Raw genomic sequence first — 12,451 nt, 5'->3', positions numbered from 1 at the left:
GCTAGTGAAATAAATACCGTGAATTTGACATATTCGGACATATTCGCCATATTCGGATTTTAAGTTTTGTAGTTCGTTTTTTTCAATAATCGGTCGTAATAATAAGAGTTTAATAATTCGGTTTTTATTCAAAGTATCGGGCCATCGGACTTTATGTTTACAGTATAGCACAATTTTGTTGTGGTGCTTCTAACGAGAGAGGCATTCTACAGCTCCCTCATTTTTAAAAAAAACCAATAGTATGGAGTTATTTTCTAACGAACTTATTTTTTATCGATTATTTGTTCAGCAAAATGAAATTACTTTTTTATTATATTTGTTTGTTTTAATTTTTAATGAAAATAAATAATTAATTTAATGGTTTAATGAAAAAATTCATAAAAGATGTTCATATAATCTAGAATTTTAGAAATTTTTTATATTATTAATAATTTTTTTTGTATGACAAAAAAGTCATGCTATTAATTTTTCTGTTTTTTTTTTGTTGGTGGATATATGGGTGGCTACCATTACCTCATCAAATTTCTTTAATTATCTGTCGGGTTAGGCAGAAAACAACTGTTAAGATTAAATAATTAAATAATAATCTACGCATTGATTCATTGTACGCATTCCGACTCCATATCGGAAGGTTGCGTGTTTATATCACGTCGGGGTCACCACAATGTTTGGTCATCGATATTTTTCAATGAATGTAAATAAAAAGTCCGAGTGTATTTAATTTTATAACGTAACAAAAAACTTTATTTGGCCGCATATGAAATTGGAAATAAACAAAAGAACGCCAATTTGGGGTGCGAGCGCCAAAAGATATCGAACGAGAGTGCGCCCGCCTTAGATAATAGTCTAAGCGGATGCTCGTTTGCTTGAGATACTGAATTAGTTGAAGCTGAGCGGCCGAGAAGAAGTCAGCTTGCGACCAACAAAGCGTACATAATCATTTAATCCTAACAGTAGTTTGCTGCCTGACCCGACATTCTCCCCCCAGTTGGGGCTTCTACTCCAACCTCATTCCTAAGGGGCAACAGGCAGCTTCGACACTGCGCCCTTGGAAACTCCAGATGAGGGTTTAATCAAGGACACTCTAAACACTTCATCTCGGCCAGGGATTAACTCCATTAATCTCGCAAGCAGAAATTTCATCGGAGATAGGTCCAATCGGTTGAAGTTCAGCTTTGTGACATCCTGCTCGATAAAGCTAACTGACGGACCACCAGCTAAAAAATTAGCTGGGGTTAGAACATCGAGGTCTGCAGGATTCTCTGAGACAGAATTTATGGCAGCTCCAATATGGAACAGCAGGGTTCGCAGCTCCTCGAATCCAAGATCCAATGCAGAGATCGAGGAGGAATAAAGTGCCATTCGAGTGACTCCATAGAATAAAACTCCAGCAGCGCCCGTTAAAGCTCATCGCTTATAAATAATCGGAGAAGCTCGTTTTTGGCTGTATCAAAGTTGCTGCGTTGTCAAACCAAATATGTTGAGGCCTTCGGTGGGTGGATATAAATCGCTTCAAGGCCTGCAGAAAAGAAGTTGTGGACCCTTACAAGCTCCAGGTAGATGGCTTTGGTGGTAAAACAAATGAAAACGCCAACGTAACAATTTTTTAGAGCCTCATTACGCACTTCCGGCTTATAATAAAAAGGCCCCAAAAAATCCACACCAGTGACTCCAAAGACCTGGGAGCTGATAACTGTTTGCTCTGGGAGATCAGACAATGTGCTCCAGCAACTAGAGATGGGTACGGGCCGGGCCGGGCCTGTATCGATAAATACGGGCCTCGGGCCTAAGAATCGGAAACGGGCTTTTTCCGTGCGGGCCCGGGACTTGGCAAAAAAGCCCGCTAAGCCCGTTGGCCCGGTAGGCCCGCAAAGCCATAGCAAAAAAATAAAAATTTTTACAGTTTTTTTTTGGATATTTATGAATGATATGTAAAAATGGAAAATATGTAAATACACCTAGCGAAGAAAAATGCATTTTAACGTTTTGGAAAAATGCAAACCATTTTAACCTTTTACAGACATTGGCTAAAAATGTTTTATGCAAGCTCTGCAACAAGTGAGCGGTCCACATCTGGAAAAATACTTAACGAAAGGAGAACTAGACTAAAAAGTGAAAACATGCTAATTTTTTAACATAAAAATATGTAATTAATTTATAAAAGTTTTCGCTTTTTAGTCTAGTTCTTCTTTCTTGTACTTTAGTCGTAGTCTACTCTGTTTCATATTATATCATATATTATCTATTGTGTAGGGGGGCGTTGGTTCCGCAAAAAGACTCCAGAATGGGGGTTGAAAATAACAAGTCGGGGGCATCTTCAATTCAAGTAAAAAAACGCGTTCAGCTTTATTGGCTGCGTACATCGAATTGCCAACTTAAAAACTAGTACAAAAAGAGATCGACGACAACCAACGAGCGAGAAGAGAGGGCACAGAGGGGCGAGTGTGAATGCGCTCTTCAGCGCGGGTGCGCTCTTTAGCGCGGGTGCGCTCTTCAGCGCGGATGCGCTCTTCAGGTGAGCGGCACCACGGCCCCTCACCTAAACATCTATAATAAGTTAACAAAAATAAAATACATAGTTGTTTCTTGAACATTCATAATGATATATTTTTTTTTTTTTGGGCAAACCGGGCCGGGCCCGGTCTTAAGGCTTCGGGCCTTACGGGCCTTAAAATTGAGGCCCATTTCTACCAGCAACCAAGGCTTTTACCGATTAATTGCTCATCTTCTGCCAACTGATACATTGCCCGAACTGATAAAAATGAAGCACGCTTCGTTTCATAGGTGACAGTATCCAGCTTAAAAACCTTTAACTCATCCTGGGTGGAATCCCAGGAATGAACTGCATATAGCTGTCCTCAGAAAAAACTCTTACGTAACGATACATTTTGCAAATATCTCAAGTAATGACAACCCAATGGCATCGGAACCTTAACAGAATATGCTGCCACTTTGGCTGAATAACTAGGCCAGACATCAACACGTCGTTCAATGAATATCTAGAAGTGGTGACAGCAGATCCATAAAAAAAAACCCTAAAGTTGGTTGTTAAACTGTCCTCCTTTAAAACACAATGGTATGGCAAAAAGTTGTGAGGAGAATTCGCCTCCTCACACGCTAAGACAGCAATGGCCAATCAGTTTAGGGGGCCGCGGGAGATGGGCTATACGAACGGGGAGGGGTAGGGTTTCACCATCGAGGGCGAAGACAGAATCGAGGTGGAACGTAACGGTTCCCGGAGCAGCAGTAGACGAATGGAAAGACAGGGTTACAGCACCCAGTGGGAAGACGGAATCAACGTGGAACGTAACGGTTCCCGGAGCACCAGCAGACAAATGGAAATGCAAGGTTACATCGTCCAGTGGGAAGACGGAATCAACGTGGAACGTAACGGTTCCCGGAGCATCAGCAGACAAATGGAAATGCAAGGTTACATCGTCCAGTGGGAAGACGGAATCAACGTGGAACGTAACGGTTCCCGGAGCCCCAGCAGACAAATGGAAATGCAAGGTTACATCGGCCAGTGGGAAGACGGAATCAACGTGGAACGTAACGGTCCCCGGAGCACCAGTGGACGAATGGGAAGGCAGTGAGGGCAGTGAGAGGCAGAGCTCCATCATCGGGTGGAAGACGGATCAACGTGGAACGTAACGGCTCCCGAGGCAACGGTGGGCACATGAGCCCGCCGCGCAGCGGAGTTCAGGATGGGCAACATGACTGGGAGCAGCAAAGGAGCAAGGAGCAACAGGGGAGGCGGAGGAGGCCAGCGGCACGTCGCATAGCAACAGCAGGGGTCAGTGGCCGAACGGAAAAGGGCAACGGCCGCACGGATGGCCACCTGCCAGCGGGAAAAGGAGTAACGGCAGCCCGCCAACGGGAAAGTGGCGTGATCTTGGAAACAGGAGTAACGGCAGCCCGCCAACGGGAAAGTGGCGTGATCTTGGAAGCAGGAGTAACGGCAGCCTGACAACGGGAAAGTGGCATGATCTGTGGAGCAGAATCCAGGAGGATTAACGGGCGCTCCAGAGGGTATAAAAGGAGGCCCATTGGAAGACGGCTCGAGACGAGTCTTTTTAGGAAGCTTGTAGCGTTGAGTTGGAGGACTGCCTGTGGAGAGTCCGCCAGTCAAGTGTTAGAGCGTTTCTAAAAAGGATTCGGTTGTTTGAGTTGAAGGACCGCCTTTGGAGAGTCCGACAGCCAAACGTAAGGAGAACGAACGAGACAAGGAAAGAACGGTACGAGGACAGTTACGGGGAACGACCTAGGCGACAGGAGACGAGTTGGACCAGTTCCTGGCCACGGCAGGTAGCCTTGCTAGGAAGTGCAGAAAGGATAAGTCTGGCGCACGCCACTCGGACTCCTGACTCACAACCAACAGGCGTGGTCCTGCAGCCCGGTTTCGCTCCGGAGGACGAGAAGGACGGGACGAGAGAGGATCGGCGTCGGTTGGTTTCCTCGAAAGCTACAGGGTAACAGAGTCGAGTGTGGGCTATTCCAAGTCAAAGCAGGTAGCCTTGCAAGGAAGTGAGGAGAGAACAAGTCTGGCGTACGCCACGCGGGTTCTTGACTCGCAACCAACAGGCGTGGTCCTGCAGGACGCGGATAAGCCAACTCGGGAACTCACGCCCGCTTTGGAACGCGATCGGGAAGGCTCCGATCACCCACCAAGCAGCTCTTGACCCGGGCCCATTGGCGCGTACGCGCGGTGGTCACCCGGCCGAAAGAGTGACGTACGGTCCTGGACAGGCGACTTCCGACCCTGTCGGAGACTGACAAGACTTCGGCGACTCCCAATCCAGGCCCGCCGGTGCGAAAAGGCACGGCGTCTCCTGGCGTAGCGGAGCCGGCTGTAGACAGCAAACTCTGAACCAGGGCCGCTGGTGCGCATGCACAGCGGGTTGCGGGGACGACCACCAGTAGCCATCTCCCAAACCGGACTCGCCGGTGCGAAAAGCACGGCGTGCTCCTGGCGTAGCGAAGCCTACGGCAGGCCGCACACCCCGAGCCAGGTCCGCCGGTGCGCATGCACGGCGCATCTCCCTGGTGGTGTAGAGGCGACAGTCAGTAGCTATCTCCCGAACCAGTGTCGCCGGCGCGCAGAGCACGGCGCTCATCCTGGTGTAGCGGAGGCTACAGCCCGCCAACTCCCGAGCCCGGCGGTACAGCGCGTAGGCGCGTATCCCCGACGGCGTAGTGGAGGCTTTTCAGTACATAGCCGAAGGCCAGACCGAGTCGAAGAGGTGGAAGGTTTGACGACGGATCAACGAGGAGGAACCCCGGCAACGAGAGCAACAGCGGAAACACCAGCAACGGAGGAGATTTCCAGGACGGACACACCAAGGGTCACCAAGGACGCACCAAGGGTCATTCCCGGGAACCCGCATAAATCACAATTGTAAACAGAGAGCAGAAAATAAAGAGACTGCACAACGGAAAGCTACTTGTATTATTTTCTGGGCTTGGGCAATCACGTCGAATCTATAAATTCGGTGGAACGGATCCGCGAAACTCTGTGAGCTAGCCGCGGCAAATTGTGGCGAGCGGAAGCAGAAATAACAGTTCGTTACACCTGGCGCCCAACGTGGGGCCCGAACCCACGACCCTGAGATTAAGAGTCTCATGCTCTACCGACAGTTCGTTACACCTGGCGCCCAAACTTCGTGATTGCATTTAGCCTAGAAAATAACGTAGCAGAAAGATGGGAAGAAAGAATTGGATCTACACATTGAGAAAGGAGGAGCTGAGCGAGGTGTGTAGAGAGCTCGGTCTACCAGCAGACGGGACTGTGGAAGCAATGAGGTCCTCAGTGGCGAGGTGGGTCGACGAATCCAAGGAAGAGGAGGTACTGGCGTTAACGCACGGCCTAGAGGAAAGATTTGGACAGAGATCAACCCCCAGGCAGAGAGCAGCCAGCGAAACCGAGAAGTTTATAGAGAGCCTGGCGGTACCAGATCCAAGGATGGGAAGGAGTATAGAGCCGCAGTCAAGGAAGTATGTTCCGGCCCCGGTGGATTACGCCAAAGTAGCCAGACAAGTGCGGGACTGGTCGTTTCGTTTCGACGGTACAGGGGACCCGTTAGAGTTCCTGGACCGAGTAACGTGGTCCGCAAAGACATACGGATTGGACATAAACACGATCCCCAGAGCCATGCCAGAGCTACTGCAGGGCAGGGCCCAAAGATGGTTCATCATGAACGACGAGGAATGGCCAACATGGGCGAGGTTCAAGGCAAGCTTCGAGAATTTCTTCCTGCCGAAAGGATACTTCGAAAAGTTGGCGGACCAAGTTCGCCAACGGAAGCAGCGTCGTGGAGAGCCTTTCAAAGAATACATGGTGGACCTTCAGTCACTAATGAAACCATTAGGCAAATCCACGAAAGAAGTGATAGAGAGGCTCGTCGAGAACTGCATGCCAAGGATGAAGATGTTCATAAGGCCATACGCCTGCGCGTCGTTAGAGGAGGTGATGGGCCTAGCAGAGGAGTTTGAGGAACTAGCGCAGGAGGAAGAGGCCTTTAACAGGCAAGTGGCCACAGAACAAAGGTGGAGCCACAGTCAGCCGCCCGCAAACGAGAGATGGAAGAGAGAAGAACCGCAGCATAGCGAAGCGGCAAGGTACCAGAGGGACCAATGGACCCAGAAAGGACAACGGGACGAGTTCCACCACCAGGCCGTCCAAAACACACAATGGGCACCGAGGTGGCAAAGAGAGGAACCGCGCCAAGGCCCACCGGAGCGACAGAACAGCATGAACCAAAGTTGGATGCCAAGATGGCAGCCCGAGACCCAGCATAGGCCAGCTCCGCAACAGCCTAGTCAGCAGTGGGCAGCAGGGCCAAGGCAGGGTTCTGTGGAAAACCCGGCTCAAGCATGCAACAGGTGCGGTGGCATGGGCCATTGGGCCAGCGGGTGCAGGAACCCACGAATTTTGTTCTGCAAGATGTGCGGCGCAATAGGGGTAAGGAGCACGGAATGCTGCCAGAGGGCGGGAAACGCGCAGCGGTCTCAGCAACAGGGAGGAGAGCCGGGATCGCACGGTGCTGCCTCTCAAAATTAATAGGAGGACTATCCGAGGAGGAGCAGCAGCTGACGGCAACCATCGAGGTCGAGGGCACAGAAATAAAGGCCATGCTGGACACAGGAGCAACGGCGAGTTTCATCTCCGAAGAGCTAGCGGAAAAGCCGGAGGTCACCGGGCAACGAATCGCAACAAGGAAACTGGTGAAGCTGGCTAACGGAAGCCATACGGAGACACGCGTCGTGCTCCAAGCCAGGATAAGTTTCGGCGATCGCACAAAAACACTAAACCTGCTGGTGATGCCAGGCATGGAGGACGATCTGGTGCTAGGTAGGGATTTCCTCAGCGAGTTCGGCACAACCTTGACGTGCGCAGGCCACCGAATTTTAATACCCAAAAGGAAAAGATAGGCCGGCTGCCTGGAGGATAGACTGTCCGTAGCGGTAGCCGGATGCCCAGAAAAATGGGAAGAGGAACGGGTCAAAAGATTCATCGATAGAGAACTGGAGGCGTTCGCAGGCCAGAAGGGTTGTTCGAACATAACGCAGCACAGGATCACGATGAAGGACGACATTCCCATAAAACAACGGTATTACCCCAAAAATCCAAAAATTCAGGGTGAGATAAACTCAAAGGTGGAGGAATTGCTGGAGAAGGGATGCATCGAGCCCTCAAATAGCGCGTACAGTTCACCCATCGTAATGGTGAAGAAGAAAACGGGGCAATGGAGGATGTGCGTGGATTTCCGACAAATTAATGCAAAATCAATAAAAGATGCGTACCCGATGCCTCGCATAAATTTCATTTTGGAGCAGCTGAGAGAAGCAAGGTTCTTCAGCAGTCTCGATTTGAAGGATGGGTACTGGCAGATCCCCCTAGAGGAAAGCAGCAGGAAATTCACCGCCTTCACCGTTCCAGGGAAGGGTCTATACCAATGGAAAGTCATGCCTTTTGGGTTGCACTCAGCCTCGGCAACGTTTCAAAGGGCCCTGGACCAGGTCATAGGCCCGGATATGACTCCACACGCATTCGCGTATCAGGGTGATCGCGTACGCCAGTCGAACGTTGGTTGGGGCCGAGAAAAACTACTCCGCAACGGAAAAGGAGTGCCTGGCCATAGTATGGGCGATAAGGCAAATGAGGCCCTACCTGGAGGGGTACCAGTTCGACGTGATCACGGACCACATGGCGTTGAAGTGGCTGAATAACATCGAGAGCCCACTCGGCAGAATAGCGAGGTGGGTATTCGAACTACAGCAGTATGACTACGTCATCAGCTACCGGAAAGGAAAGCTCAATGTGGTGGCCGACGCTCTCTCCCGCCAGCCGGTAATGGCAAAATTTAGGAAAGCCATGGAGGTGGTCGCCAAACAATGCGGGTGGATAAGCGCTTTGAGGAAAAAGATGACAACAAGCCCACAAAAATTCCCGGATTACGTGGAAGAGGGCGGGTTGATCTACCGCCCCGTCCCGCATAGAGCCGGAAGCGAGGAAGTGGCGTCATGGAAGCTGTGCGTGCCGCTGGAGATGAGGCAGCAGGTCCTCAAGGAAAATCATGACGCACCAACGGCGGGACACTTGGGCGTAAGGAAAACCATAGCCAGAGTGGCCGCCCGGTATTTCTGGCCAGGGATGCAGAGGGACATCCGGAAATACGTCAGGAGATGCGAGACGTGCCTGAAGTACAAGCCGAATCAGATGCAGATGGCCGGGCAAATGCTGACACAGGTTCCGGAGGAGCCATGGGCGACGGTATGTGCAGATTTCGTAGGCCCACTGCCCAGGTCGAAACACGGCAATACGATGATCCTGGTGATAATCGATCGGTTTTCGAAATGGACGGAGATAGTGCCTCTTCGAAAAGCAACAACAGAGGCGCTGCAGAAGGCATTCAGGGAGAGAATCGTCGCTCGATATGGAGTACCGAAAATAATAATAACGGACAACGGGGTGCAGTTCACCAGTCGCAGCTTCAAGAAATTCCTCGGAGAACTCGGCGTACGCCATCAGTTCACCGCGCCATATATGCCGCAGGAGAACCCCACGGAAAGAGCGAACAGGACGGTAAAAACAATGATCGCCCAGTTCGCTGGGAAAGAGCAAAGGAAGTGGGACGAACACTGGCCGGAGCTAATGTTGGCGGTAAATTCCGCAGTCTCGGAGTCCACGGGGTACTCGCCGTGTTTTATAACGCAGGGCAGGGAGCCAAGGATGCCGCGAGCCCTGTTCGACGAGAATGTGTTGGGCACGGGAGCCGAACAAGGAACACCCATGGAAAACGCAGCGAGACTCAAGGAGACATTCGAGATAGTAAGAAGGAATATGGAGCGAGCTGCCCAGGACCAGGCGCGACATTACAACTTGAGAAGGCGGAAGTGGAGCCCAAAGGTCGGTGAAACAGTGTGGGCAAAGGAGCACCACCTATCAAAGGCGGCTGAAGGATTCGCGGCGAAACTGGCCCCTCGGTACGACGGGCCATATACGGTGGTGGATTTCGTTTCTCCAGTAATTGTCACGTTACGACACGGCAGGACAAGGAGGGAGAAGAGAGCCCATGTGAGCGAGCTAAAGGCTCAAGACACGGAAGAAACAGCAAAGGAATAACGAAAGCGGACAAATACATCGTGTCCGCATAACGGGCACACAAAAAAAAAAAAAAAAAACAAGTGGAGTGGATGGTCCGGCGGGCAGCAGGAGGAGGAGGATGCATCCCGGTCGGGTCCTTCGAGGTGGAGCGGCGGCGCAGGAGCGAGGAGCTGGTCCTGCACCTGCGAGCGGAGTGGGACAGTCGGCGGCTGTCCCTGATGAAGTCGACGGAAAACATGGCGAGGGCCCGCGTCAAGGTGATTGCCCAAATGCGAAGGAGGAACACGAAGGAGGCCAGGCAGCGGCGCATCGATGGACGCATGAGGGCAATGGTCAGGGCGAGAGCGAAAACGGTACGGCAGCGGCGGATCCGGAAATTAGTGGAGACTGCGAGGAGAAGGGCCGCCGCCGGAAGGGTGCGACAGGCAAGGAAATGGAAGGCGAAGATACCGCCGACGCCACGCCCCAGACCAGAAGGGCCGGAGGAGAAGCCGTGCAGGGCGGCCTCGAGTTGGAGGAGGGTCCGGGCGGCGACGCCGTGGCCCGCGGTGCCCCCGACACCGTGTCCACAGGAGAAGAGGGAGGAGCAGCCGTTGGAGAAGGGGCCGTGGGTGTGGCCGGAGCCGCGGAGGCCTGCGCTGGGCCGGCAGACATCGTGCCCAGAAAAACGGCCGGCAAGGCCGGTGCTGGAGCGGCAGGCATCGGTCGGAGGCGGGTGAGATGTGCCGGAGGAAAATTGGCCGCCGGAGCTTGCCGCAAGGGTGAAGGCGGAGATAACCAAACGGCGAGGCAAACCCGGAAGGTGGTGCATCCTGGCACAGGTGGGTGCCACATGCTTCCGGGTGCGAGGAGGCGGCAGAGGAGTAAGGGTAGTTAGGAGGAGTTGAATAAAAAAAAAAAAAATAAAAAAAAAAAAAAAAAAAGAAAAAAAAAAAAAAAAACAAAAAAATATATATATATATAAATAAGTATGAAGAAATAAAAAAAAAAATGAACAAGAAATATATCGGATTTGAAAAAAAGGGGGGGGGGAAACAAAAGTTAGTATTTAAAAAAAAAAAAAAAAAAAAAAAAGGAGTAAGTATTTAAAAAAAAAAAAAAAAAAAAAAAACAAAACAAAAAAATAAATTAAAATAAATTTAAAAAAAAATTTTAAAAAAAATATTAAAAAAAAAAAAAAACGTAACGGTTCCCGGAGCACCAGTGGACGAATGGGAAGGCAGTGAGGGCAGTGAGAGGCAGAGCTCCATCATCGGGTGGAAGACGGATCAACGTGGAACGTAACGGCTCCCGAGGCAACGGTGGGCACATGAGCCCGCCGCGCAGCGGAGTTCAGGATGGGCAACATGACTGGGAGCAGCAAAGGAGCAAGGAGCAACAGGGGAGGCGGAGGAGGCCAGCGGCACGTCGCATAGCAACGTGATCTTGGAAGCAGGAGTATCGGCAGCCTGACAACGGGAAAGTGGCATGATCTGTGGAGCAGAATCCAGGAGGATTAACGGGCGCTCCAGAGGGTATAAAAGGAGGCCCATTGGAAGACGGCTCGAGACGAGTCTTTTTAGGAAGCTTGTAGCGTTGAGTTGGAGGACCGCCTGTGGAGAGTCCGCCAGTCAAGTGTTAGAGCGTTTCTAAAAAGGATTCGGTTGTTTGAGTTGAAGGACCGCCTTTGGAGAGTCCGACAGCCAAACGTAAGGAGAACGAACGAGACAAGGAAAGAACGGTACGAGGACAGTTACGGGGAACGACCTAGGCGACAGGAGACGAGTTGGACCAGTTCCTGGCCACGGCAGGTAGCCTTGCTAGGAAGTGCAGAAAGGATAAGTCTGGCGCACGCCACTCGGATTCCTGACTCACAACCAACAGGCGTGGTCCTGCACCGGAAAGGACAGGCCAACTCAAGATCCCGAGCCCGGTTTCGCTCCGGAGGACGAGAAGGACGGGACGAGAGAGGATCGGCGTCGGTTGGTTTCCTCGAAAGCTACAGGGTAACAGAGTCGAGTGTGGGCTATTCCAAGTCAAAGCAGGTAGCCTTGCAAGGAAGTGAGGAGAGAACAAGTCTGGCGTACGCCACGCGGGTTCTTGACTCGCAACCAACAGGCGTGGTCCTGCAAGACGCGGATAAGCCAACTCGGGAACTCACGCCCGCTTTGGAACGCGATCGGGGAGGCTCCGATCACCCACCAAGCAGCTCTTGACCCGGGCCCATTGGCGCGTACGCGCGGTGGTCACCCGGCCGAAAGAGTGACGTACGGTCCTGGACAGGCGACTTCCGACCCTGTCGGAGACTGACAAGACTTCGGCGACTCCCAATCCAGGCCCGCCGGTGCGAAAAGGCACGGCGTCTCCTGGCGTAGCGGAGCCGGCTGTAGACAGCAAACTCTGAACCAGGGCCGCTGGTGCGCATGCACAGCGGGTTGCGGGGACGACCACCAGTAGCCATCTCCCAAACCGGACTCGCCGGTGCGAAAAGCACGTCGTGCTCCTGGCGTAGCGAAGCCTACGGCAGGCCGCACACCCCGAGCCAGGTCCGCCGGTGCGCATGCACGGCGCATCTCCCTGGTGGTGTAGAGGCGACAGTCAGTAGCTATCTCCCGAACCAGTGTCGCCAGCGCGCAGAGCACGGCGCTCATCCTGGTGTAGCGGAGGCTACAGCCCGCCAACTCCCGAGCCCGGCGGTACAGCGCGTAGGCGCGTATCCCCGACGGCGTAGTGGAGGCTTTTCAGTACATAGCCGAAGGCCAGACCGAGTCGAAGAGGTGGAAGGTTTGACGACGGATCAACGAGGAGGAACCCCGGCAACGAGAGCAACAGCGGAAACACCAGCAACGGAGGAGATTTCCAGGACGG

General features: G+C 52.0%; 1 protein-coding gene across 1 annotated transcript; it reads left to right on the top strand.

The window, feature by feature from the left end:
• The first annotated feature begins 9,722 nt into the window (after nt 1–9,722).
• Nucleotides 9,723–11,799, top strand: LOC122321337 (PE-PGRS family protein PE_PGRS16-like). Its single transcript, XM_070280890.1, has 2 exons — nt 9,723–10,425; nt 11,468–11,799. Exons 1-2 carry the CDS (start codon nt 9,723–9,725, stop codon nt 11,797–11,799), a joined length of 1,035 nt encoding a protein of 344 aa, XP_070136991.1.
• Nucleotides 11,800–12,451: the final 652 nt, after the last annotated feature.

Source organism: Drosophila bipectinata, chromosome XL, assembly GCF_030179905.1.
Source record: "Drosophila bipectinata strain 14024-0381.07 chromosome XL, DbipHiC1v2, whole genome shotgun sequence".
NCBI classification, from domain to species: Eukaryota; Metazoa; Arthropoda; class Insecta; order Diptera; family Drosophilidae; genus Drosophila; species Drosophila bipectinata.
Note: the sequence above shows the minus strand (reverse complement) of the source record. Positions and strands in the feature narration are given on the sequence as shown.

Excerpts from the sequence above, each read along its gene's own strand:
- LOC122321337 (XM_070280890.1), top strand. The coding sequence starts at position 9,723 with ATGCATCCCGGTCGGGTCCTTCGAGGTGGAGCGGCGGCGCAGGAGCGA. Across the intron at positions 10,426-11,467 it reads GGTGGTGCATCCTGGCACAG|GCGTGGTCCTGCACCGGAAA; the intron begins GTGGGTGCCACA and ends CACAACCAACAG.